Source organism: Pyxicephalus adspersus, chromosome Z (genome assembly GCF_032062135.1).
Source record: "Pyxicephalus adspersus chromosome Z, UCB_Pads_2.0, whole genome shotgun sequence".
Classification (NCBI taxonomy): Eukaryota; Metazoa; Chordata; class Amphibia; order Anura; family Pyxicephalidae; genus Pyxicephalus; species Pyxicephalus adspersus.
This window is the reverse complement of record NC_092871.1, coordinates 44,613,356-44,640,454: the sequence shown is the minus strand read 5'-3', so window position 1 is coordinate 44,640,454 and position 27,099 is coordinate 44,613,356. Positions and strand designations below refer to the sequence as shown.

The 27,099-nt window shown below is 37.5% G+C and overlaps 1 protein-coding gene across 1 annotated transcript; it reads left to right on the top strand.

The window, feature by feature from the left end:
* SURF1 (SURF1 cytochrome c oxidase assembly factor) lies at window positions 1–26,631 on the top strand. The gene is made up of 9 exons (XM_072430702.1): window positions 1–73; window positions 512–590; window positions 3,837–3,961; window positions 4,737–4,819; window positions 10,415–10,606; window positions 18,680–18,752; window positions 19,212–19,374; window positions 21,808–21,888; window positions 26,305–26,631. Exons 1-9 carry the CDS (start codon window positions 38–40, stop codon window positions 26,370–26,372), a joined length of 900 nt encoding a protein of 299 aa, XP_072286803.1. The 5' UTR covers window positions 1–37; the 3' UTR covers window positions 26,373–26,631.
* Window positions 26,632–27,099: the final 468 nt, after the last annotated feature.

The window sequence follows — 27,099 nt, the reverse complement described above, 5'->3', positions numbered from 1 at the left end:
GTGCACGTGACCCGGAAGTAAAGGAAGGTCGAGAAGAATGGCTGCCGTGTGTTGGCTGATTGGCCGACGGGGGGTGAGAAAGGGGAAGATAAAGGTCATGGAATGATCGTGTATCACAGGGAACGAGTTTTGTTCAGATTGGTGGACAATTACTGCATTGCCACTCCTAGAGGAAGTAAGGGGAAATCTGGGGGTCATCGGAAATCTCCACAGTGGGGACACAGCAGCAATAAGCGTGTTGTTCAGGACACGAATTATTGATGACAGTTTAGAGAAACACCACAAATATGAGGCCACGAAATATAAGAATTATCCAAAAGAACAATGACCCCAAATCCTCAGCACTGCTAAAGTATTATGCCGCGGGAAGTTTGAGTTGGCTTTATTTGTAAATGATTTGGAGTTTGTCCCCCATATAGATCCATGTTAGGAGATGATGGGGGTTCTGGCATTATTTTCCAGATAGATTGTTCATGTATGAGAAATTCTCATCCGCTTCTCTTCCTTCCAGGTCCTGCGCTCTGCACTGTCTGTGTCCGGGGTGATCAAGCCTGGTGTCTGGTCAGCGTCACGTCAGCTCTGTCCAAGAAGTAAGTGACCCAAGCCGTGTGTATGTGGGGGACATGGCCGCAGTGTAACCCTCAGATTTCAGAGCCTCACGGGGATCTTTAAAGCTCTGTTGCATGAGACCACAAAAGTAAAAGAGGAACTAAACTGAAAACTGCCAAAAAAAATACACTTACCTTAAATCTCGCAGGGCAGTCCTATCAATCCGTGGGTGTCCTGCATCAGGTCCTGCGTCGTCCCAGCATCAGTCCCAGTGCAGGCGCTCCCGGGCATCGCCATCTTCGTCTCTTCTTCTGATTTCTTCATCCTACATCACCCAACCCAGGCACGAGATGTAGTATGGAAAAAAAAACTTGCCAATTTTCTTTGCGCAAAAAGGCTCCTTCTGCGCATGGTCAAGATGCTTGGGCATGCGCAGAAGGAACACCCAAGAGCCTCCCGGGATACATGACATAGGTATTAGGGGGCACACAAAAAAAAAAAAAGGGTGTTGTGTACCCTTTAATGTAAAGTGAAATTTCTGAGTTTAGGTACGCTTTGAATTTTTCTTAATTAAAATATAACATGAAGAACTAAAATCATAGCTGCTTCATTCCATCTTAGTTCAGGAGTTATTCAGAGTAATTTAATTCTTCAGCTTGCTTCATTAAGGGAATAATGATGAAGTTAGCATTTTACATCTCTAAAGTTAAAGCGTACCTAAACTCAGAATTTTCACTTTACATGAAAGGGTTGAGCCTTTTTGCTCAAAGAGAAAAATTTGCTGATCTCACGCATGCGCAGTGAGATCAGCAAATTTTTTTTCATCCTACGTCACCTGATCTTGCGCCTGGGTCAGGTGACGTAGGATGAAGATCCTGGAAGAGAAGACGAAAAAGGCGGCGCACAGAGCGCCGGCTCAGGACGGATGCCGAGATGATGCGGGACTCGATGCCAGACACCCCCTGTCTGAGTCCGAGTGATCGGACTGCCCTGTGGGATTATAGGTAAGTGTTATTTTTTTTTTTTTTTTTTTTGAGTTTTGAGTATAGTTCCTCTTTAAAGTGGAAGTAAACCCCAAACAATAAAATCACACTTACCTTCAATCCGACAAATCAGTCAATCCGTCAGGAAGTTTCTTCTTTCAGGTCCTGGTATACATCTTCGGCGCTGCACAGAGGGAGCACCAGGCGTCGCCATCTTCTCCTTACTTCTTCCGGGTTCGGATGGATACCTCAAGTATTTATGGGGTGTCTGTTCTGTTTATTTTCATTGATAATTGCCACTTAAAAGCACATTTGGGTTTGTGGTTAGTTTCGGGGGTAGGAGTAGACTAATTAGATATTATTGGAAAATAAAAACAGACAGCTCACTGGCCTTGAGAGATCTCCTTACAAACCATTGAAGCAGCTGCATTCTGCTTGAACGTCTTCAGTAAAACCAGGAAAATGGTGTTCAAAGCTGTTGAAAAATACTTCAAAAATTCTTTCTCCACAAATCCCCTGAAAAAGCCTAACAGCAAAACGTGTCAGATACAAGGTATTTTTTGCGTGATTATTTGATCAGGGATATTTTTGTCTAGCCAATTGGTCAACCATCCCATGACATATAATGGGAAAGACCAAGCAAGCACTTTATATCGTTTACTTATGAAAGCTGGAATTTTCATATGATTGTCTTTCACAATGCTTATTTGCCACACAAAACCTTAGCTTTCTTCTGTGTTTTCTTGAACATTATTATTAGAAAATGTAAGAAGAACACAAAGGGGGCCAGTTGTGGTCAGATGGTCTCATGCCTGCCTTACCTAGGTAAGAAGGGCAGACATTCTGGCCTAAAAAGGTTTTCGTTTAAGTATTGATATCTCTGTATGTAGTATTCTCCCCAGAAAGTTTTTAAGCCGGACGGAAAGAAGCTGTAGGTAGGTGGTGGCCCCTTTTTAGTGACCCAACCAAAAACAGTCGGGTGTTTACTGAAAAGTGCTGGGTGGTGCGCCCGGCTAAAAGGTGCTGGGGAAAACACTACATATAAGCTTGAGTTCCTCTTCCAAACAGGTTTTCACTAATTTTTGTTATCGGTTCTCTTCTGCTACTGCTGAGGGCACAATAAATCACAAACATAGCTCCTTTGCTTTGTGTTTGAGCTCATGTAGATATAACAATGCACTATCATGACTCAATGAATTGCTTTGTGACTCCAATGACCGAAAGTTTAGTAGAAGTAGTCGAAGTGTACATACAACACCATTTTGCTCTATAGAGAGGGGTGGGGGAGATCAACAGAGTGGCACCCCACTGCGCTCTCTCCCCTTTTCTTCCATTACAATCGTACGTCGTTCGTGGATCCACCAGGATGGATCCATGAATGATGAGCGCTGTACACACGCCAGATTCTCGTCCGATATCAGCCACGAGACGATTATTAGACAAGAATCATCTGACGTGTGTACGTAGCCTAAACAACTAACAGGACAGAATAAAAATAGCTTAGAGGGAAGGGCCAGGTCGGCACAGGTTGGCAGAAGTAGGTGCTGTATGTTAATTACATGTCACAAAATAAACTGTTTTTAAAAAAAAAAAAAAAAAAACATAAACCAATAAAATTATGATTTTATTCTAGTTCTGGCTCAATATTTCATGGATATGGTTATAGGGTGATCTCATTGGATGTTATGCTTTGTTAACTGTTGGTGCTCCCACATTTTGGCATTCGTGTCACTTCCTCTTTTGTAATGGGGAAAAGTATTTTGGATGTACTTGTTAGTCAATCAGACAGAAAATGAGGTTGGCTTAAGCTGCTGCAGCTTTTAATGCTTGTTGTATAGAAGTCACAATGTGCAGGGAAATGGGACAAATCACTTTCAGTAGAATGAATAGAATGAAAGCAGGCTTAAAGATGAAGTTAAGTTTTAAACTGGCTTTATCCTAAGAGGAGTTGATCTGAAGTTCAGCTGAAGACTCCTTACATCTTTGTGTTTTGTTGTTTAGATATGACAGTATATTTTCTATGGATCTTAAAAGCTGCTTTATTTTGATGTAATAAGTCTTGGCTTTGAAGATAATTAAACTTTAGGTCTTCTGATCTGGTTCCCTTTTCCCAATAGGAAAAGGGCAGCTTTCTTTTTTCATGTAATTCAAGCTCACTTTGCATGGGATGTTACCATATTACTGAATTAGGATTTTCAGTTTGACAAGTGTAAATACAGAGCCTCCCAAGGATTGGAGGGCCAGAACCATATAAATGGCATTGGTATTGTAGTGTCTCATGAAGCTCCTCTGTATGTCCTGTAGGTGTCAAGCCCCAGTCTCACAGACTCTGCACTTCATCTGCATCTGCTAAATCCAGTGAAGACACGTTCCTGAAATGGTTTCTACTTCTTATCCCTGTTGCCACCTCCAGCCTTGGCACCTGGCAGGTAAAATGCATCACTTTGCCGGAAAATCCACCCCAGCCACTAGCACAAGCCCAGCACAGCATAACAAGAGCTCCCTCTTCCAGGACAACAGCAATCCCAGCATGTCTCCTCCTTACTAATACACCACCATTTCTGCAAGCCCTATCCACCTCAAAACAATAGCACTCTTGCCAGGCATGTCCTTTATACACTAGCACTCCCAGTATCCTCTTTTCACTACCCCTGCACTTTTGCACTCTTATCAACTGTACATCCTTTTCTTTGTGTTACCCTGTATCTTTTCCACTCCTGATCATCTCCAAGCAGAACTAACAGGCCATCCCTCTCACCATAGTTTTGCCTTCCAAATGGAACTTCACACCATCTATCCTCATGCTGAAAGGAGATGGGGGGAGAGAGTTGCAGTTCAAATCAGTAACTATTTGATGCCCACAATAGGTTTGCTGTATGAATTCTACCGTGATTACATTTTTTACAAAATATGGGACACTAGGAAGTTGGGTCACAATACAGGATCATTGGACAACTGGGGCATAATACCATGGTGATAGAAACATGGGACATAGTAAGGGGGCTGACATTATTGCAGTTATGCACCATGTATGTGTAGTGGGTATATGTAATACTGGTAGTTGCAATATTTAAATGGTCATACGCGTATTTAACTTGGATGATTCTGCCTTAAAAACATTTACAGTTTCTGATGTTCTTTTCACTAATAGCAGGGTTTTATTTGTTAATATTTTGTGTACATGCTGTTTTTTTCTCTGTTAAGGTTCAGAGACGAAAGTGGAAGCTAAAACTTATAGATCAGCTGGAGTCTCGAGTCAATTCTACACCAATTGCCCTCCCGACTGAGTGAGTCTTTGTGATTTTGCATACATAGGCTTTGTACAAATGTCAGATGATTGTTTCCTGACACAAATGATCATAAGCATCTTGGTTGAAAATGTAATGTATGTATAGTGGTCATCTGACATCATTCATCAGTTCACCCTAAAAAAAACAAATAGGAGCCCCTATATGATATTGTGTAAAAGAAGTTCTCCAGACTTTTAGGAAACATCACAGTTGAGACACTGTTATGTCACGGATATAATCTGTGACAGTTTATGCAAATATTGATGGGTTCAATTTGAAGTGTACAAAGAGAGATAACATAAAGACTTGAAAGATTATACTATTTAATAATAAAGACAGATAGATAAAACAATGCAGTAACAGAGTTACATATAACAAAAATACTTAGCTACAGAAGTGAGTTGCGTTCATCCAAGGAGTCTTCCAAATTAATGGCTTGGCAGATGATCAAAAAACATGTTGCGTACAGTTACTTCTGGTCAAGACTAGTTAATAAGCATGGCACTGTGTTTTTAACTATCCAGGAAACTGAGACAATGGCCAGTGTTTGACCAGTACTGACCAATGATCATTCCTTAAACCAGCATTTTACCTTATAAGGATGCCAGTTAAAGGAAATGCTGCATTCCTTTAGGATGCCCTCATGTCTGGTATACATGTACCAGTATATACTGGTAAAGCATTATTGTTGGTGAGACATTACTGATATTAAATAAATTGTGCTAACCCAACACTCCACTCGTACCACCCGATTCGGGTAAGTGCAGGTATCGGTGGGTGGCTTATTTGCAGGGGGGGGGGCTTATTTTTCATTTTTCCCTAAAAAGGGGGGGCTGTCTTATTTGATGGCCCTGCCTTATCATCGGGGAAACACGGTAGTAATAATAACAAAGAGGGTTTAACAGTGAGTAAGATACCTATGCTGTATATGTTCAAATTCAATATTCTATTTCATACGAGTATATGTAATCAAAGAAATATTTCATAAGGTTTGTATAGCTGTATAATAAAGGATACATATGTAAATGCATGTAAATCATGGGATGTGGTTACATACACTACTCTAATAAAGGTTAATGATTGATGAAATACAAGTAAAGGTAGGTATATATATATATATACATACTAAAAGTTGGGTATATCGGTTTGATCCTTTTCAAGACGTGTTAGTGTGCTAATTTTTTTGGGGTACTTTGCGGTGGTTTAGGTAAGTGAAGTGTGACCTTATCCTCCTGGAAGGGGATATGGGTAATAAGTATATTGGTTAAGCAAATATATGTTAAGTAAAGACTACTGAAAATATTGGGTTTACCTTAAAAATACCGGTTTGCAAGGTAAATACTAGAAATTTGGATAGGTACGATGGGATAGTATAAACCTACAAGAAAGCATAGTAAAGGTTGTAGGTGAAAAATAATAATAACTGGGGTGATTCATTACCTTACTGTGTATGTTCCAAAGTGTTTAAGAGAGGTTTTACCTTACTTATAGAAGTTTTGGATCAAGGTAGGTGCGATGGGATGAGATCAACCTATAGATAAAGCATAGTAGTGATTGTAGGTAAAGAGTACCTGGGGTAATTAATTGGCTTCCTGTCTAAGTAATTAAAAGAGATTTTACCTTGCACATCAAAGTTTTGGAGGTCAATATGTAGAGATGAGCAGCTGACCCCCCGTGACGTCACCAGGGCTCCACAACGCAGGAGAAGGGGTCAGGATCGATGTACCTGCCCACTCCTCCTGCTTGAAATTAGAGTGCCATTTATTAATCGTACATATACAGCAATGTACATAATAATCGTACATATACAGCAATGGTATATACATATATGTACTTAGTATATACATGATAAATCATCAATGGTATATACATATATGTACTTATTATATACATGATAAATCAGCAATGGTATATACATATATGTACAGAGTATATACATGATAAATCATAAGTATATTTCATGATAGCGTTTCCATTGATATCATTCAAAATGTTGTTATTGTACAAAGACAATTAGGTTGCATACACGTAAATAGAAACAGTCCCAAAAGGGGGATATACAATGTATTCAAGGTGTGCAGAGATAAATATTTAAAGAAGAGATTTTAATATATGAATACTGGAATATGTTGAGGTACATAGAACATATATTTAAATCATAAGTTATAGGAAAGATTTGAAGCTAACTGGTTCGTTTAAGCCTGGTGAATACGTAGCTTTTAAGTTGACTATCCATTTCGTTTCTACTTGTAGGAGCCTTTTGTCTAAGTCACCTCCTCTTGGATTGGGGTATATGTGTTCAAGGCCCAAAAATTTAAGAACTTTGGGGTTATATTGATGCTTGGTGCCTACATGGTGACATATAGGCGTAACAATTTTGCAAACTTCAAAAGATCCTCTTCTTGAGAGGTCTTATCGTTTAACCTATGTAAAAGGAACCGCAAATACATGTAATCATATAGAATACATCTATTCTCTAACGTGAAAAATATAGAGAAGATCCGTACACCTAGGGAACATGTTCTCAATAAATGTTCAGAAGACTTAATGAAACTGCTCATACAATACTATGAGGAGGAAATTACTGAATTAGATCAAGAACTCCACCGTTTACAATCTCACCTTTTAGACAATTTACAAAGTCCCCATTTTTCTGCAAAATTTACAGACCTTAGAGACCAATTAGAAAAGTTTAACACATCTATCATTAATAAAAAGGACAAAAAGCTTAGAGAGTGGGCCTTCATCAACCGAAGAGCTTACAATTGGGACAAAATGAACACTCCAAACACTACCAACAAAGACACTAAAAACAAAAAAAAAACACAACCAAACACCAACAATACCAAACCCCCCAACAAACCCCCCCCCCCCCCCCCCCCCCCCACTAGCAAACACAGCTAACTCCGCACCAACCAAATTCAAGAAAAGACTCCTTAGCAATACCCCAGAAAACGCCCAAACCACGGAAAAGAATCCCACGTAATACCTCACCACCCTTAACTGATCCAACTCATTCTCCCACTCTCCCATTTCCAAACCTAGAAAACCTACAAATCAGTACCATTCACCCAGTTACACGTGGAACCCCTGATTCACCCCCATCGCAGACATCACCAAACAGTCTAACTTCACTAACAATTATCAAAACATCACGCATTCTTTTTTCAAGTGTCCCCACCCAGTACCACACCACCACAAACTTTACCAAATCAAGTGGGCAACCTGGAAACAACATGCACACCCATTTCAAGCACTGGTGCAATCCCCAAAGTCCAGCACATTTTTTTTAGGATCACTCCAACAACATCTACCATCCCCGATACCAAAAACGAACTCCCTAGACAGATTCTTCACCAAAATAAATACACAACAGGAGACAGGGAAATTATAAATTGATCATCATACAAACTATCAGAACTTGAAATACAAGTCCTTAAAAGGGGCCCCACACAAAAAATAGACAAATTTGAGACCATCAAAGATCTAAACCAATTTGCTAGAAATCTAACACTTAAGGTCATATTTGTTAAACCCCCAAATGAGGAAACGCCCTTTTTACCACAAATATACAAAAACCTTGACACACAAGATTTTAGGATTCTTAAAAATCTCAATATGTTACTTATGGAGTGTCCCATGGAACTTATTGTCAAAAAAAACAAAATCACCCTTTTACCAATTATCCTATTGCTACTAATGCCCACATACATAGTTTTATAAATACAAATCCTGAAGAACAATCCACCTATACAACAATTTTACAAAAGCTCAACAACAAGCACTTATTTAATTTAAATCACAAAAGCACATAGTCATCAAACCCTCGGACAAAGGGGGAAATATAGTCATCTTAGACAGAAATCATTACCATCGTATCTGCTTGGAGATACTAAATAATAGAGACTGGTATTGCATCATTCCCCAAGACTCATTAGAAACACAGAAACAAGAATATCAGGAAAATATCTGGGAAGGCTACTCCAATAACACGATAGATTTAAAAACAAAGGAATACCTCACCGTTAAAAACCCGGCATTACCTACATTTTATGCACTACCAAAAATCCAAAAAAAAAAAAACGCAGTACAACCATCAGGACGCCCAATTATTTCAGGCATTGGATCACTAACTACTATGGCCAGTGAACTGATTGACACATACATCAGCCCCTTAGTCACCAAATTACCCTCATATCCTCAAGTTACGATTGATGTACTAAATTTCACACAGAATATGACAGTTCCCCAAAACACCCTGATCGTAACAATTGATGTAGAGTGTCTGTACAAAAGTATACCACACTCACTAGGCATACACACCATGGCAGAATGCCTTGAGAATGCGTAACCCCTAGCTAAACCTCAAAACAATTTTATTATATCCCTATTAACCTTCATTCTCAAAAAAATACATTTACCTTTGATGGCAAAATTTACCTTCAAAAGCAAGGTGTCGCAATGGGAACTAAATGCACACCATATGCCAATACCTATCTGGGGGAATGGGAGAAAAACATGTTCTCAGATCCCCACATCAATAAATATAAGGACTTCATTCTAACCTGGAAATGCTACATTGATGATGTCCTAATGTTCTGGACAGGTTCTTATCCCATACTCCTGGAATTCTTTGAATTTTTACAACTTAACTACTTTAATTTGAAATCCACCCTCGATTACAGTAAAACCCAATTACCATTTCTTGACCTCTTTGTTAAAATAGACACCGACAACACAGTGACAACAACACTATCTTACATCCCCATAGTGAACATCCAAAACCCCTAATTAAAAGTATACCGTTTAGTCAATATCTAAAGCTACGTACACACAGCAGATTTTTATCGCCCGATAATCGGCATCGGCCAATTATCGGGCGAAAATCTTCCGTGTGTACAGTCGGTGTCGCCATCGTCCGGACGACCGACCTGCCGGATCCACGGACGATGGAGTGTTTGACCAGTACTGACCAATGATCATTCCTTAAACCAGCATTTTACCTTATAAGGATGCCAGTTAAAGGAAATGCTGCATTCCTTTAGGATGACCTCATATATGGTATACATGTACCAGTATATACTGGTAAAGCATTATTGTTGGTGAGACATTACTGATATTAAATAAATTGTGCTAACCCAACAGACACTAACATGATGATCTTCAGATAAAAGTATGACTGTAATGAATATTAGGAAATAATATTCTCTACAAATAAAGCTAGAAATACAACTGAGATCATTGGTAACACATTGTTTTCCAGAACTCCAGGTAGCATCACAGCTGTGTTAACCTCCTAGCAGTGATGTCTCCAGACGTGATGGTGAGAACACTCATAAGTAATAATCTAATTAATGTAGTCCAAACCTCTAGGTATGAATGAGATATTGTACAACATTTGATATTCTCTGTACTTCTGGGAAGAAGGACATCTGAGATCAATAGTAAAAGGTGATGTTCCTCTGATTTTAATTTAGCAGCACACCTGAGATTAGTAAATAGTGGTTTCCTCCAGACTTCCGGGTATCAGCACTATGAGAACAATTAGTTGCCCCTGTTTCTGTTATTGGCTCACCTTTTTTGTGTGTTTAGTCTAACAGATCTTCAGAAATTGGAGTACTGTCCTGTCAAGGTGAGAGGTCATTTTGATCATTCCAAGGAGCTTTACCTACTACCTCGCACACTGATGGACCCAGACAAGGAGGCTCGTGAGGTTGGGCAAATAACATCAAGCACAGAGAGTGGAGCCCATGTGATTACTCCATTTTACTGTACTGACCTGGGGTATGTCACAGTTCATAGCTTTTCCAGATGGGGAGTAGCATGTTGGGGGAAAATTATAGATACGTATCATTCACGTCATGATATGCAAAGGTAAAATACTGTGTACATATGTGGTGAGGAATGCCTTGTAATGATAATTTGGTTATATACTGGATGGAGGGTGTAGTATTGATAATTTAGTTATACAGAGGTTTGGGATGCTTTTTTTGGGGGGGGGGGGGGGGTATACATATTGAAATAGGTTACTGTAATACATCGTTCATGCATCTTGCAGCCCCTTGTCGTTGGAAAGGATCGTGAAAGATCCTTTCCAACGACAAAAATTGCAAGTGTGTACGCAGCTTAAGACTAAGAAGAAACCGTACCTACGAATCAGACTTCAAGCACTAAGCTAAAAAAACTACAAGATAGACTCCTACTTAGAGGCTATTCCAAAAATGTACTAAAGAGATTGTATAAAAGAGCCATTAAATATGAAAGAAAGGACTTTCTCTAAAAAACAAACTCAGACACAAAACACAGTAAGACTAATCACTACTTATAACGAAAACCACACACTAATCACCAACACCCTTAGCCAAAATTGGTACATTCTCTTAGCTGACCCAAAAGTCAGCAAATTTATCAGCAACAAACCCCAAATCACCTAGAAGAAATTCCAAATCATTAAAAGACCATTTAATTTCCAGTAATTTTTAACCTATTTCCAAAGACAATTCCACTCACACCCCTACCACTAAAGGTACATTCAAATGTGGACAATGCAATCAGTGCGTTTGGATCAAGAAATCATGTAAAGTAACCCTTCCAAATGGAATTAACCATACACCAAATGCATACATTGACTGCAACACCAAAGGTGTAATCTATATGATTACATGTATTTGTGGTTCCTTTTACATAGGAAAAAAATAAGACCTCCCAAGAAGAGGATTTGACAAGAAGAGGAGGTGACTTAGACAAAAGGCTCCTACAAGTAGAAACGAAATTGATAGTCAACTTAAAAGCTACGTATTCACCAGGCCTAAACAAAGCAGTTAGCTTCAAATCTTTCCCATACCATATGATTGAAATATATATGTATGGAAACGCTATCATGAAATATACTTATGATTTATCATGTATATACTATGTCAATATATGTATATACCATTGCTGTAAATGTACGATTATTATAATGGCACTCTAATTTCAAGCATATAATTGTTTAGGCAGCACACAGGACACAAGGCACAATCTGTGCAACTTGTAGGCTATCACACCCCTGAGACCCCCCTGGTGTTTACTAAGACTTGCAGGGGACGGGGGCGCCACTGCTATATGGCGCTCTAGCCTTACGTGCAGTTTACTCTGCACTAGCCATCTCATCCCCTGTATGATCCGCGACGGATCACCCAATGCAGGAAGAGTGGGCGGGTACATCAATACAGTCCCCTTCTCCTGCGTTTGGAGCCCTTATGACGTCACGGGGATCTCCCTACACACAGAGGAGGGGTAGAGGTGCCTGCCCATAACACTGGCGCGCTCTCCCCTCCTTCCATGTGCATTTAAAGATGCCACTTGTGGCGCCCTTTCAGCATAACAGCCTGACAGCTGACAACTATACACAGGATACTCCATTCCATCACCTTTAAGCTGCTGATCTCTAACCCCACATGCTGACAACTACACAAAGGAAACTACATCCATTTAACTATAGGCTGCTCATCTCTACATTTTGAGCTCCAAAACTTTGATGTGCAAAGTAAAATCTCTTTTAAATACTTAGACAAGAAGCCAATTTATTACCCCAGGTACTCTTTACCTACAATCACTACTATGCTTTATCTAAAGATTGATCTCATCCCATCGCACCTACCTTGATCTAAAACCTTTATAAGTAAGGTAAAACCTCTCTTAAACATTCTGGAACATACACAGTAAGCTAATGAATCACCCCAGTTATTATTATTTTTCACCTACAACAACAAAAATTACTATGCTTTCTTGTAGGTTTATACTATCCCATCGTACCTACCCAAATTTCTAGTATTTACCTTGCAAACCGATATTTTTAAGGTAAACCCATTATTTTCAGTAGTCTTTACTTAACATATATTTGCTTAACCAATATACTTATTACCTATATCTTCTTCTAGGAGGATAAGGTCACACTTCACTTACCTAAACCACCGCAAAGTACCCCTAAAAAATAGGCACACTAACACCTCTTGAAAAAGATCAAACTGATATACCCAACTTTTTATATGTATATATATACCTACTTTTACTTGTATTACATCAATCATTAACCTTTATTAGAGTAGTGTATGTAACCACATCTCATGATTTATATGCAGCAATATCACCACCAAGAATCCCTCACATACAGCACACCCTTGTGGGATTTGTGCTTAACTACGGGTATGTAAGTAAAATACATATGTATCCTTTATTATACAGCTATACAAACCTTATGAAATATTTCTTTGATTACATATACTCATATGAAATAGAATATTGAATATGAACATATACAGCATTGGTATCTTACTTACTGTTAAACCTCAATGTTATTATTACTATATTGCCATTATCCTGGAAACCCCAGATATGAATTTGGTTATGTTGTGTTGATGTATTTTTTGTGAACACACTGTATGACGTAGACTATAATTTGTGCTATATCCCTGACATGTATTTCTCTATATGTAAACCCTTGGGCATGCATTAATTTATATCCCTGAGGAAGCAAAACGCGGCGAAACGCATTGGATTATTGCGCGCCACAGCACGGTCATATGAACAGTTGTGTGGTTATGTTGAATACCTTTAATGCAATGTACTGTGTATAATATGTACTTACATCTTGTCTTGTGAAAAACCAACAGGACAGGAAGGAAAAAAACATTATTTATTTTTGTGTATTAGATGGTGTATGTATAAAATATTCTATCAATACACTTCACTCTTTGCAAATAAGCATTTAAGCCTCAGACCTCTTTCTTTTCTTTGTCCACTTATCTGTTTAAATTACATCTTAGAGGTGGCTAACCTTAAAAATTATCATACATAGATTCATATAGAGAGAGGAAGGAAAACACATTCTACTGAATTTCGCCGCTCTAGAAAACTCTTGTAGCCGTGTGTGTGATGATGTTATGAATTAGGAAGTCAGCAGTAGGTCATCAGTGGAGCAGAGAGAGCGGCCGGGGGAGTATTTTTTTTACCAGGTCAGAAATGTAAGTGGGACAAGAACTGTGGAGGGATTTGAAGACAAAGCACAGGAGCTTAAATTTGATTCTCAGGTGAAATGGAAGCCAATGGAGAGAACTACAAAGAGATGCAGCGGAAGAGGAGCGGAGGGAAGGGTGGATGAGTCTGGCTGCATCATTCATTATCGATTGTAGAGGAGAGAGTCGGGTTAGTGGAATACCAGAGAGGAGGATGCTACAGTAGTCCAAACGAGAGATGATAAGAGCATGTACAACGAGTTTGGTGGTTTCTGGGGATAGGTAGGGGTGGATTTCGTAGATTTTGTGTAGGTGAAAGTGACAGGACCTGGAAATGTTCTGAATATGGGAGGTAAATGAGAGGGCAGGGTCAAAGGTGACACAAAGACAACGTGCCTGAGGGGAGGGAGGAGTAACAATTTACCCATCACATCTATTGATATTTTGTTTGAACACATGATTAAAAGGCAATATTTTCTTGCATTTAAGTATAGCATTTTAGGCGGTGTTTAAATTAGATCTAATACTTTTTTTATGGTTGTATATTTTCAACCTGCAAAAATTATGGGTTGCTGGTCATTTTTTTATTAATAATAATAAAAACTGCATAGAAATGCATACACAGTCTTTTTAAAGTTACCCTGTGCATAGGGTGACAATACTGTTGTGTGATTTTAATGCAGAATGGACAGTATCGCCATCTATTATAGAAGTAAAAAAGTAACAGGTTTGTTGGCACAATTATCAGATAATAAAGCTGTTGTGAAGGGGTTTCTCTTCACCATGAAAATGATTCTGCGATCATTCACCACTGTTGTCTTCCATGGACGTCCAGGTCACCAGAGTTCACCAACCTGTTTCTTTCTCATGATGTACCAAACTGTAGATTTTGCCACTCCTAATATTGTAGCAATTTTTCAGATGGGTTTTTTCCTCTTTTTGCAGCTTAAGGATGGCTTGTTTCACCTGCATGGAGAGCTCCTCTGACCGCATGTTGTCTGTTCACAGCAAAATCTTACAAGCACCCCCCCCCCTCAAATCAACTCCAGGCCTTTTATCTGCTTAATTGATAATGACATAACAAATGAATTGCCCACACTAGCCCATGTAATAGCATTTGAGTCAATTGTCCAATTACTTTTGAGCCCCTGAAATGAAGTGATTCTGTAAAAAAAAGGCTTTAGTTCATCACAATGTAATGCAATCTTTTTGTTCAACCCACTGAATTAAAGCTGAGAGTCTGCAGTTCAACTTCATCTGAGTTGTTTCATTTAAAATTAATTGTGGTAATGTACAGAACCAAAATTAGAAAAAAGTTGTTTCTGTCCAAATATTTATGGATCTAACTGTATAATGTGTTTAACAAGTGTAATGATATAGGTGTAGGTGAGTGCTATGGCCTGATGTGTGTTCAGGTGTCCTGTCTGCACTTTCCATATATGCTCCCATCCAAGGCTGAACTTTAACATCATTTTGCACACCACCTAATACTAGGAAGTTAGTTAGGTGCCCCCCTGGCCCTGTAGCCTCCCACTGCCCTGTCTTCAGGAGAAGATCAGCAAATAAAGATAAATGCAGCAGTTTCCGCTCAACTTCCTCTGTCTGCTAAAAGATCTTAGAAGAACTTAGGGAGTTCTTCTAACTTAGAGGAACAGCTTTTTGGATTCAACTGTAAGTGTTCATGTTTATTTTTAAACTGCATGGCTGCTTGTGTGTACTATGAACGAAGGCTGTGTACATGTTTCTGGATAAAACTGCAGGGCTACGTGTATGTTTGTGTGTATGGTGCAGGAATGTATGAATGTTTGTGTATAGTGCATATTCTGTGTATGTTTCTTAGCAAAATGTAGGGCTATGTGTTGGCTGTATAGTATATATGTTTGTGCATGTTTTTCTGTATAGGACAAATTATGTCTAAGTTTAGTGCAGGGCTTATTTTTGTGTCAAGCGCTGTGTTGTATGTATGTTTGCAATTGGGCAGGACTATGTGTATGTTTGTATTTAAATCAAAGAATATGCTAGTTAGTATAACATATTTTATATTTTTATTTTAGTGAAAGCGGCAACCCATTCACAATGGCAAAAAAGTCTGTCAACAAACACGATAACGTCTGCTGTTTATGAGCACTTTACATTATCAAGCAATGGGAAACATTACGTGTGCCAATATATTCTTGAAGATGATTGTGAAAAACAATGTGATGTAACAATTAGCAGTTTCAGTGGGTCTAACAAAATGCACCTACAAGAGCATCAAATTTGAAAAGACACTTGCAGCGTTTTCATCCTAAAGTGTTAGAAGTTGTGAATGAGAAAGATATCATTGAAAATATTCCATCTACTTCTGGGATAAAAAATGTTCAGAAATCTACTGGACACCAAACTCAACTAAGAAGATTCTTTATATCTGACAAAGTTGCCATAACAATGACACCAGAAAAATTCAAAACCCACATTATTGAAATGGTAGTCACAGCCAGCCTTTTTAGGCCTAAATGGAGATCGGCTAAAAAACTTGGTGTTTCTCTGGAAAGATAAAGTAATGGGAAACTTTTATTTGAACAGGCCAAATGTAAAAAGGAAGAACTACGAAAAAATGTGAAGGGACATTTTGTCTTCATAAATATGAATGCATGCACACGTCACAGAGTCAGTTATTTTGCTATTAATGTTAGATTTGTTGATGAAAATAATAAAACAATAAATCAAACCTTGGGAGTAAAGGACACCCAGGCACATCACACATGTGACTATCTTCAGAAGTTAGTGGAGGATGTTCTAGATGATTTTGAAATTAAAAAGGAACATATTCTATGTATTGTGACGGAATGCTTCTAATGTGTTGATCACAACTGAGAAAATTAATAGAAAAGTAGATGAAGAAAGTGACAGACAGATATAAAAGGAAGACAGTTCTGCAAGTATTGGAGAAAGTGAAAGTGCAGAAAATAGTGACAAATCCAGATAACATTGTTGAAGAAGCATCTAAGCGTACTACTATTCAACATATGCGTTGTGCTGTTCATACTCTGCAACTTGCAATAAGAGATGGATTGAAAGATTGTCATGAGCTACTCTAATTGGCAAATTTAAGCAAGTAACTGTTGCGGCCAGGGCCCCTAACACAGATGCCATTTTGAAAAGACGTGCAGGAAAAGGAGCTGTTTTGGATCAAACAACACGCTGGGGAAGCACTTATTTGATGGTGAAGCGTTTGCTTGAACTATAAGACTTTCTTGAAGAACTAGACAATTAAAATGTTTTATTAACTGAAAGCCATGGACACAAGTAAAAGCACTGGAAAATCTACTTTCTAACCCCTTTACTGTCACCAAGAGTTTGCAATCTGAAGATTTAACACCTAGTAAATTCTTCTTGAAATGAAAGAGCTTGATATATTGCCTGAACAAAAGTGGAAGGTTAAGAGCTGATGACATTATATCTTCAATGAAGAAAAGAGAGAATCTCTTACTGGATAATCGAATCTTGTTAGCTGCTATTTATGTTGATCCATGAACTTTGTTGAGCGATGACCAGACTGATACTGCAAAAAAGGCCCTCTATGATTTAGCAGTTCGCATGAAGGGATTACTACCTGAAACACCACCACTGGATGAAGCTATAAGCACTGGTAACTCAGGATCATCCTCTTCAAATGAAGAATTAAACTTTAATGCCTACTTGGACAAAATGGAACTTTCAACGGTAAAGCGACGTTGCATATGGGTAAAAGATAAATGACCAGAAAATGTCCAAATAAAGAGATTACAGCAGGAGTTTTTTAAAGAATTAAAAAAAATAGAAAAGTATGATCGCTCATCGAAACTGACTAAAAGAAGCCATCCCTGTTTATCCCGAGATTATTAGTGATGTGGCTAAAACCGTAACAGCAATGCCACCCACCCCAGTTGAAAGACTTTTTTCAGCTCTAATAAGAATCAAGTGAGATTTAAGAGCTTCTATGAAAGGGGATCTGGTAGAAGCAATTCTATTTCTTAGAAAAACACTACATTGAGTTAGTTTTGGATTGCATTTAACAGCTATTCCACTCTACAACTATATTCCAAGTTTAATATATAAACTGTTTTTGGTTTTCCAGCTTTTGTTTTTGTTCAATTTTGTAGCTAGGCTTTGTTTTTGTTTTAAAACTACCAAAGAATGTGGTTCATATTTTTAAACTGGTAAAGTTTAACGTCCTGTTCCTGATTTTTATGCATGCTTTGCTACTACTTTATAGCCACTCAATAAAAACAATAAAAAAAACCTTATTGTTTAACTTTATTGTCTTTTGTTTAAACTGGCTAATACAGTAGAGCGTCAGCTTCCTAGCCAGTAGTTCTGTGGTTAAATGGCGTGTATGTTGCCTTCCTTTAATTAACGTGGAAAATATATTAGCATATTACAGGGTTTCTCATTTTATCTTCACACTTTTGCAACCAAACTTCACAAAAAAAATTTTCACCCTTGTCAAAAAATTATTTTGCATTCAAACTTTACACTTTTGCAACCAAACTTCACCAAAAAACGTAGACCCCTAATTATTCATAAATCAATAAATGTAATATAAAATTTAATATAACACATAGAAACATTAAATAAAAATATTTATTAATGAATCAAATTATCAAATCAAATCAAAAAAACAGGTTACAGGTTAGATGCTGCACAATTATTACGTCACTGCTAATTTACAAAGTACTGAGGTTTGCATAGACATTTTGTGTACTCAGAGTGGATTTGTATCTTTTTGAGCTATGGAGAAATATATTTCAACAAAAATTTTTGTGTCAGAAGTTCGTATTTGACAGTTAACCCCACTGCTAGAGCATTAAATACGTTTTTCCTTTTTTTTTTCCTCCAGAGTTACAATCCTGGTGAACCGGGGTTTTGTCCCAAGAAAGAAGATTAATCCTGAGACACGGATGAAAGGGCAGGTGAGGAGCAATATACAATGCAAGAGGAAGGACCAAAAAAGCTGTATAGTATTGATGCAGGAAGAGGGGATGGGGAAGTATGCAATGCAGGAGGAATGAACAGGTAAGAAATATAGTATTGTGCAGGAGGTAAGGACAGGAGGAGTGCAAAAAAAGACAGTAGGAATAGACAAATGAAGTCTTCAGCAAACACTTCAGTTAAAAGGGAAAGGTATGATTAGTATATATTGCAGGTTGCAGTGGCAGATGTTGCATACTGGGTACAACACAGGAGGAAGAAATAAGTGTTTTCTACAGTATACAATGGAGGAGAATGGGACAGGTGACATGTACAGGAGACTGCAATACAGGAGTAAAGTACAAATGTAATTTACGGTATACAACTCAGGAGGGCAGAACAGGTGACTTGTATAACGCACGATGTTGGTTAGATGCAGTCTTCTGTCTTTTTTTATGTAGGTTGAAGGAGAAGTGGATTTGGTTGGGCTTGTAAGAACTTCAGAGAAGCGCCAGCAATTTGTTCCAAAAAATGATCCCGAACGAAACAGATGGCATTACCGGGATGTGGAATCTATGGCCAAACTGACTGATGCAATGCCAATATTAATTGATGCCAATTTTGGTAAGACTAGATTTAATGTATGGAGACGATGTGTTTTGTGTTACAAATTCTGATTATGTGAATTTGAAATATTATCAGGTAAACACAGTGGTTGATTTAGCCATAAAGCATTGTGTTACTGGAGAAATGCATACACAGAGCACAACTTGTCTCTTGTTTCTCCAATATTTTGTGGTTAAAGCCGACCTTCCATTTAAATGGAAAGTCCATTTACACTAGCCAAGAGTTACTTCAGACAAGAGTTCATGTGCTCTGTAGTCCACAAGACACTAGCTGAAAAACAGATGACATCATGCCCAGCAATTCTAAAGATGGGTAAGGTAACTATAATTCTATCTTTACCCTTTGCAATAAATATCACCTATATATAATAGGTCATTTAAAAAACAAACATTCTGTAGAAGATTTTCCTTTTTTGTGGGGGGAAAGGGTAAAGGGAGGGGTAAAACAGAGGAATGAACACGTAAGGTTCTATAATATGAATATGTCCATTACAAAAACAAAAGGGAGGGGCTATCAGGATGACCAGGAAAATATACAAAGAATTACAATTCAATATATATAAAGTATACATAATGTTGCACAAAATGACAAGGTCAGTACAAGAACAATAAAAATGGCAATAAGGTTCGTGGCAGCCCATGGGCATGATTACCTAAATTTGCCAACATATAAACTACAAACTTTTCAGGCCTTACTGTGGGTCTAACAAAAAGTGGAGGTCATGGGCCTGGTGTCAATATTGAGCCCAAGCAGTAACGTAGTTCATGTGGATGCTCTTTGAGTGTAAGTATCAGCCTTGGGGACAGGTGCTGGACTCTGTGTAGGAGACACAATGGCCATGAACCCATAGGGCAGATGAATTACCTAGCTAGGATGTATAGACAGAATAAGGAGAGGTTGAGGGGGCAAGGAAGGGCTGGTTGTAAATATATAGTACGTAAGTTGAGAAAGGGGAAGGGAGTTTGGGCATGTTTTTTGTTTTTAAGTGTAGAACTGTTAGAACCTATGTTTGTTTGTTTTGTTTTTTTTCTGCTTTGTGTTAGTTTAGGAAATTCTGTCCTTCAGTTCTGATGCCTCTTATGACTAGGACAGCTTGTGAAAGAAAGTTCTTACAACAGACACCAGCTGCTGTGGTGACCACTTTTAATTATAGGACACTTTGAGGATTTTTTCTATTTCTTCCTTTTGTACCTTCTGGATAAGTTAGGGGTAATCTGTCCAACCAGGGACAAATATAGTTATGAAATCTGAAAGAGGTTCAAGCCCTTCTTACTAAACTGGTAAAAAGACTGTTTTGACTGATTTCCACTTTTTCTGCAACAACCCTTACAAAATATTTACATAATCCAATGATATACTTTAATATTATTAATAAACAGGATTTATATAGCCCCAACATATTTTTGAGTTAATATAGCTCTAGGTATAAATTGACTTCATGGTTTTATATTTATTGGATTATGTTAGAACAGGGTGTTTTCACATCTGCACTGATTGTCCTATGGCAATCAGTATCTGCATTCACTCATTTCATGAAATGTATTTTTATTTATTTACTTTATTAGTTTTGGATTAAGTGGAAAAGAATTAAAACTCTTTTCAGGTTTTATTGTGATATGAGAAATTTAGCTATTTTATGAGCAGAAATCTCTCTGATGGTGCCCTGATAGCAGTAAAACAAGACTGGGGTTGTACATATCCCCCACTCTATCCAAAAACAACAAAAAAATTGGATACAATGTTAAGGTGACCGAGTTACCTCTGTGCTTATAAATGCTGAAAAATGTTCCCAAAATTGATTTAAAGAAGGTAGACAAGTCCTGGGGATGTAGTAGACATGCTGGGGATCTGTTTTTCTTGTTTTGTTTTGTTTTTTAATGTTAACAAATATTTTTGATTTTTTTTTTTCAATAGCCTAGCCCTAGGACCATGCTTGTTTACATTTATCCTTTCATTTTTGGGTGAAACCCAAGAATGTGGCTGTCCAAATAACATGGTAGTAAAAGCTACAAAGCTGTGGGTGGGAAAAAAACAACTTATTTTATAATTGGTGGTATATTAAAATGCAACCTGAAATATTAATATAACTCTGTGATCCTGCTTGAAATTATCCTTTCTTTAAGAACTTTCATTGGAGGACAGAGGATTGTATTTTTTATGGGTATAGTTTCTGTCTTTCAGAAGTTGGAACCTTTGCATGTGCAGGACTATAGACATTAGGTGGGTCTCTGCGTGTTTTGATTTACATACTGTTTAAATTCCTAGGGGCAGCCGCTATAACCATACCTGTGTCCCCCAATACCCTAAAAATAAGAAGGATTTTATAGGAAATATATAACATAAATTCTGCTTAAGTAACAATATACTATATGTGAAATATGAAATAGATAATCTGTGTAATTAACTATTACTATTTGTGTCCCATCACAGCCAGTACAGTTCCTGGTGGACCCATCGGAGGACAGACCAGGGTGACACTAAGCAACGAACACATGCAGTACATTTTTACATATTAACTACATTTCCCCTTTTGTTACAACAGTATGGAAAAAAGAGCATCTAATTTAGGAGCCATCCCAGTGTAGTACCCACTAGTAGCCACATTATTATATGGTAAATATATTTTTAACACAACAAATGCATGTTGAGTTCAATAGTCAATAAACCCGGTGTTGTAGCCATAAGGAAGAATGTTTCAACATATATAGTATACACATTTGGCAGTGGAGGATGGTGGCAAAGACCATCATGTATGCAAAGGGTAGATGGATGAGAGAATGTCAGTGTGTGCATAGAAGTGTGTTTTTTTTAAATTCTTTTTTGATACATTGTAATGGATAACACACAACACAAAATATGCATATAGTCACTAACATTAACACATCATATTTTAAATCAATTATTCCATGTGAGGAAAATAATATGTTACATAACATATTATTTTATCACATTAAAATATAGTAGCCAAGCATTTCATACAAAGAAATGCACAAAAATTTTGCAACTAATATGTTGGCGCAATAGCGCTAACATATTAGGCAGCGCTGTACATTAAATAGGGGTTGCAAATGACAAACGAATACAATCTAGTAGGTGGTGGAATTAACACACAATAGGAGGGGAGATATGTAGTGGTGGGAAATAGTGACGGTAGGGCGTGGAACATCGTTCTAGAGAATTGGGGCAGCTCTAGAAAAGTTTGCAAAGAGTAAAGTGTATTGATAGAATATTTTATACATACACCATCTAATACACAAAAACAAATAATGATTTTTTCTTTCCTGTCCTGTTGGTTTTTCACAAGACAAGATGTAAGTACATATTATACACAGTACATTGCATTAAAGGTATTAAACGTAACCACAAGAAGAGACATGATAGCATTCATGGGTGCTCCTCCTTTACTTTAGATCAGAGAATTTCAGTGTGGTGTCCCTCATCTGACATTCATAATCCTCTTGAAAGATTTCGTTTTGATAGACAGTGAACAGTGACTTCCAATCTCCAACTTTACCTGCCAGCCCAGAAATACAAATAAAAGAAAGTCAACAACATTTGTATGTTTTCTCCTCCCAGTTTGAACACTTCTGTAGAAACAAAGTAAAGCCACAAAATGCACATAGGAATCATCCATCTAACCTTATATTCTGTTCTGGGTTCAGTGCTGTTCCTTGCTATTTCACTACCAACATCCACACAATATATTAAGAAAGTTTTCTTACTCTGCCTACATTGCTAAACCATGGCCTAGTTAAGTCACCATCCACTGCTAGGGGCATCCATTTTGGCCCCCCACATGACTACCAGCCTGCCTGTCACCCTATAATACAAGTTCTTCTGCTCTATTTTCCTCCATATGTAACACATCACAGGGATTTGTGGAATAAAGCTATTGGTATCTCTTTAATCAACAGATATATTAATCTGTGAAGTCTAATCCTGGTGTTTATAATGTGATGTCTCAATAAATCCACCACAACCAGGATTCACATATGAATCTGCAGGGCATGGAAACAGGTAGTTATTGCTGCTCTGCATATGAGGCTAAGGAAGGGAGTGCAGCGATTCTTGTTATACAGGAGTGCGGGATGTCAAAATGCTCAGAAATGGCCCCACACTGAGCCATAAATAAAGGGATATTCCCAGGAAATGGGCTTCTGGAACTACGCAATATTTTCTTTTCCGTAAATATAAAGCCAGTGTACAAAGGAAGTGGACTGTCATGTGATTGCTTTCAGCTGCATAGTGCATGTATATGAACATGCATCATGTATGTACATGAACATGTATCATTTTTACAGCTGAAATACCCAGAAATTTTTTTTCAGAAAAGCTGGAATCTTACTTGGCCTTTGGGACAGGCGCTGGACTCCGTGTAGGAGACACGATGGCCATAGGGCATTGGGATGATAACTGCCCATAGGGCAGATGAATTACCTAGCTAGGATAGATAGACAGAATAAGGAGAGGTTGAAGGGGCAAGGAAGGGCTGGTTGCGAATATATAGTACGTAATTTGAGAAAGGGGAAGGGAGTTTGGCCATGTTTTTTGTTTTTAAGTGTAGAACTGTTAGAACCTATGTTTGTTTTTTATTTGCTTTGTGTTCATTTAGGAAATTCTGTCCTGTTCTGATGCCTCTTATGACTAGGACAGCTTATGAGTGAAAGGATCTGCAGGTTTCTTGGCTCTATTCCTCTCAGATCTCTCACCACCCCAGTGTCTCTCAGTGCATCAGAACAGGCGCCTGGGAAGAATTGGTCAACGACGCATACACTAGTATGGTATCAGCAATCTTCAACTTTATTATAACAAACATTAGTTTATATATCATAACAATATGCAGTTGTGCATGCTCATTTATTAGAATGAATGGAAAATCACTAAAATATATGTATCCTAAATGAAACTGTTTAGCGACATAATTTCAGACACATACAAAACCTTGTTATTCATAAACAATCGACATTATCTGAGTTTAGCAGAATTAACAAGGACACTCATCTTGGCAGAACATCAGGTTTTTACACATATAGTCTAAACAACCAAGGAATACTTTTAGTTCAAATAACTAAGCTCTCATAACTAAAAACCAGAATATGAAACAAAATGGAGTGTCTTAGGCAACAAAATGGAGTGTCTCAGGCCCTTTCAATGAGAGAAAGTTCTTACAACAGACACCAGCTGCTGTGGTGACCACTTTTAATTATAGGACACTTTGAGGATTTTTTCTATTTCTTCCTTTTGTACCTTCTGGATAAATTAGGGGTAATCTGTCCAACCAGGGACAAATATAGTTATGAAATCTGACAGAGGTTCAAGCCCTTCTTACTAAACTGGTAAAAAGACTGTTTTGACTGATTTCCACTTTTTCTGCAACAACCCTTACAAAATATTTACATAATCCAATGATATACTTTAATAATATTAATAAACAGGATTTATAAAGCCCCAACATATTTTGAGTTAATATAGCTCTAGGTATAAAATGACTTCATGGTTTTATATTTATTGGATTATGTTAGAACAGGGTGTTTTCACATCTGCACTGATTGTCCTATGGCAATCAGTATCTGCATTCACTCATTTCATGAAATGTATTTTTATTTATTTACTTTATTAGTTTTGGATTAAGTGGAAAAGAATTAAAACTCTTTTCAGGTTTTATTGTGATATGAGAAATTTAGCTATTTTATGAGCAGAAATCTCTCTGATGGTGCCCTGATAGCAGTAAAACAAGACTGGGGTTGTACATATCCCCCACTCTATCCAAAAACAACAAAAAAATTGGATACAATGTTAAGGTGACCGAGTTACCTCTGTGCTTATAAATGCTGAAAAATGTTCCCAAAATTGATTTAAAGAAGGTAGACAAGTCCTGGGGATGTAGTAGACATGCTGGGGATCTGTTTTTCTTGTTTTGTTTTGTTTTTTAATGTTAACAAATATTTTTGATTTTTTTTTTTCAATAGCCTAGCCCTAGGACCATGCTTGTTTACATTTATCCTTTCATTTTTGGGTGAAACCCAAGAATGTGGCTGTCCAAATAACATGGTAGTAAAAGCTACAAAGCTGTGGGTGGGAAAAAAACAACTTATTTTATAATTGGTGGTATATTAAAATGCAACCTGAAATATTAATATAACTCTGTGATCCTGCTTGAAATTATCCTTTCTTTAAGAACTTTCATTGGAGGACAGAGGATTGTATTTTTTATGGGTATAGTTTCTGTCTTTCAGAAGTTGGAACCTTTGCATGTGCAGGACTATAGACATTAGGTGGGTCTCTGCGTGTTTTGATTTACATACTGTTTAAATTCCTAGGGGCAGCCGCTATAACCATACCTGTGTCCCCCAATACCCTAAAAATAAGAAGGATTTTATAGGAAATATATAACATAAATTCTGCTTAAGTAACAATATACTATATGTGAAATATGAAATAGATAATCTGTGTAATTAACTATTACTATTTGTGTCCCATCACAGCCAGTACAGTTCCTGGTGGGCCCATCGGAGGACAGACCAGGGTGACACTAAGCAACGAACACATGCAGTACATTTTTACATATTAACTACATTTCCCCTTTTGTTACAACAGTATGGAAAAAAGAGCATCTAATTTAGGAGCCATCCCAGTGTAGTACCCACTAGTAGCCACATTATTATATGGTAAATATATTTTTAACACAACAAATGCATGTTGAGTTCAATAGTCAATAAACCCGGTGTTGTAGCCATAAGGAAGAATGTTTCAACATATATCAGAATAAATATGAAAATAGTTGGCTTTCTGGGCTTCAATAGTGCTGGCTTAATAGACGGGAGAATGTGGTGCTGAGAAAGGTACTTTCAGTAGTTTGATATTAATAGAAGAAGTTGTTTTAGTTTGCGCCCAAGCAAGCACAATAAACAATCCTTTTATTTTGCAGGTATGGACTCTGTGCTGCTACTTCATACATGTGGTTCAGAAAATTCATACAGAAAGTTCCACTCTAGCTGATGGTAATTTTAGGAACCAGGTACATTATTCAAGGTGGTATGGGACTTTTAACTGATCTCTAATGTGTGGTTACAACAGACGATGACTAATGAATAGAAGGTGTCCGAGAATTACTACTTTGTCTTATTAAGGCTGTGAGTGACGAAATCTGTACAGTCTGGATTGCATAGTCTAAATTATGTTAAAAACAACCTACAGGTGTATGTGTTAACATATTGCATTATTAATAAACCTTTATTTTTGCAATGTTTGAAATGTCTGCACAATATTTAATAAAGTACTTTAATGGTTTCCAAAAAAACAAAATGTATACATACAGCAAATGGGGCAGTATACACATTTGGCAGTGGAGGATGGTGGCAAAGACCATCATGTATGCAAAGGGTAGATGGATGAGAGAATGTCAGTGTGTGCATAGAAGTGTTTTTTTTAAATTCTTTTTTGATACATTGTAATGGATAACACACAAAACAAAATATGCATATAGTCACTAACATTAACACATCATATTTTAAATCAATTATTCTATGTGAGGAAAATATTATGTTACATAACATAATATTTTATCACATTAAAATATAGTAGCCAAGCATTTCCTTGCAAGGAAATGCACAAAAATTTTGCAACTAATATAATAGCACCAACATATTAGGCAGCGCTGTACATTAAATAAGGGTTGCAAATGACAAACAAATACAGACAGTAACACTGGAGGACATGACC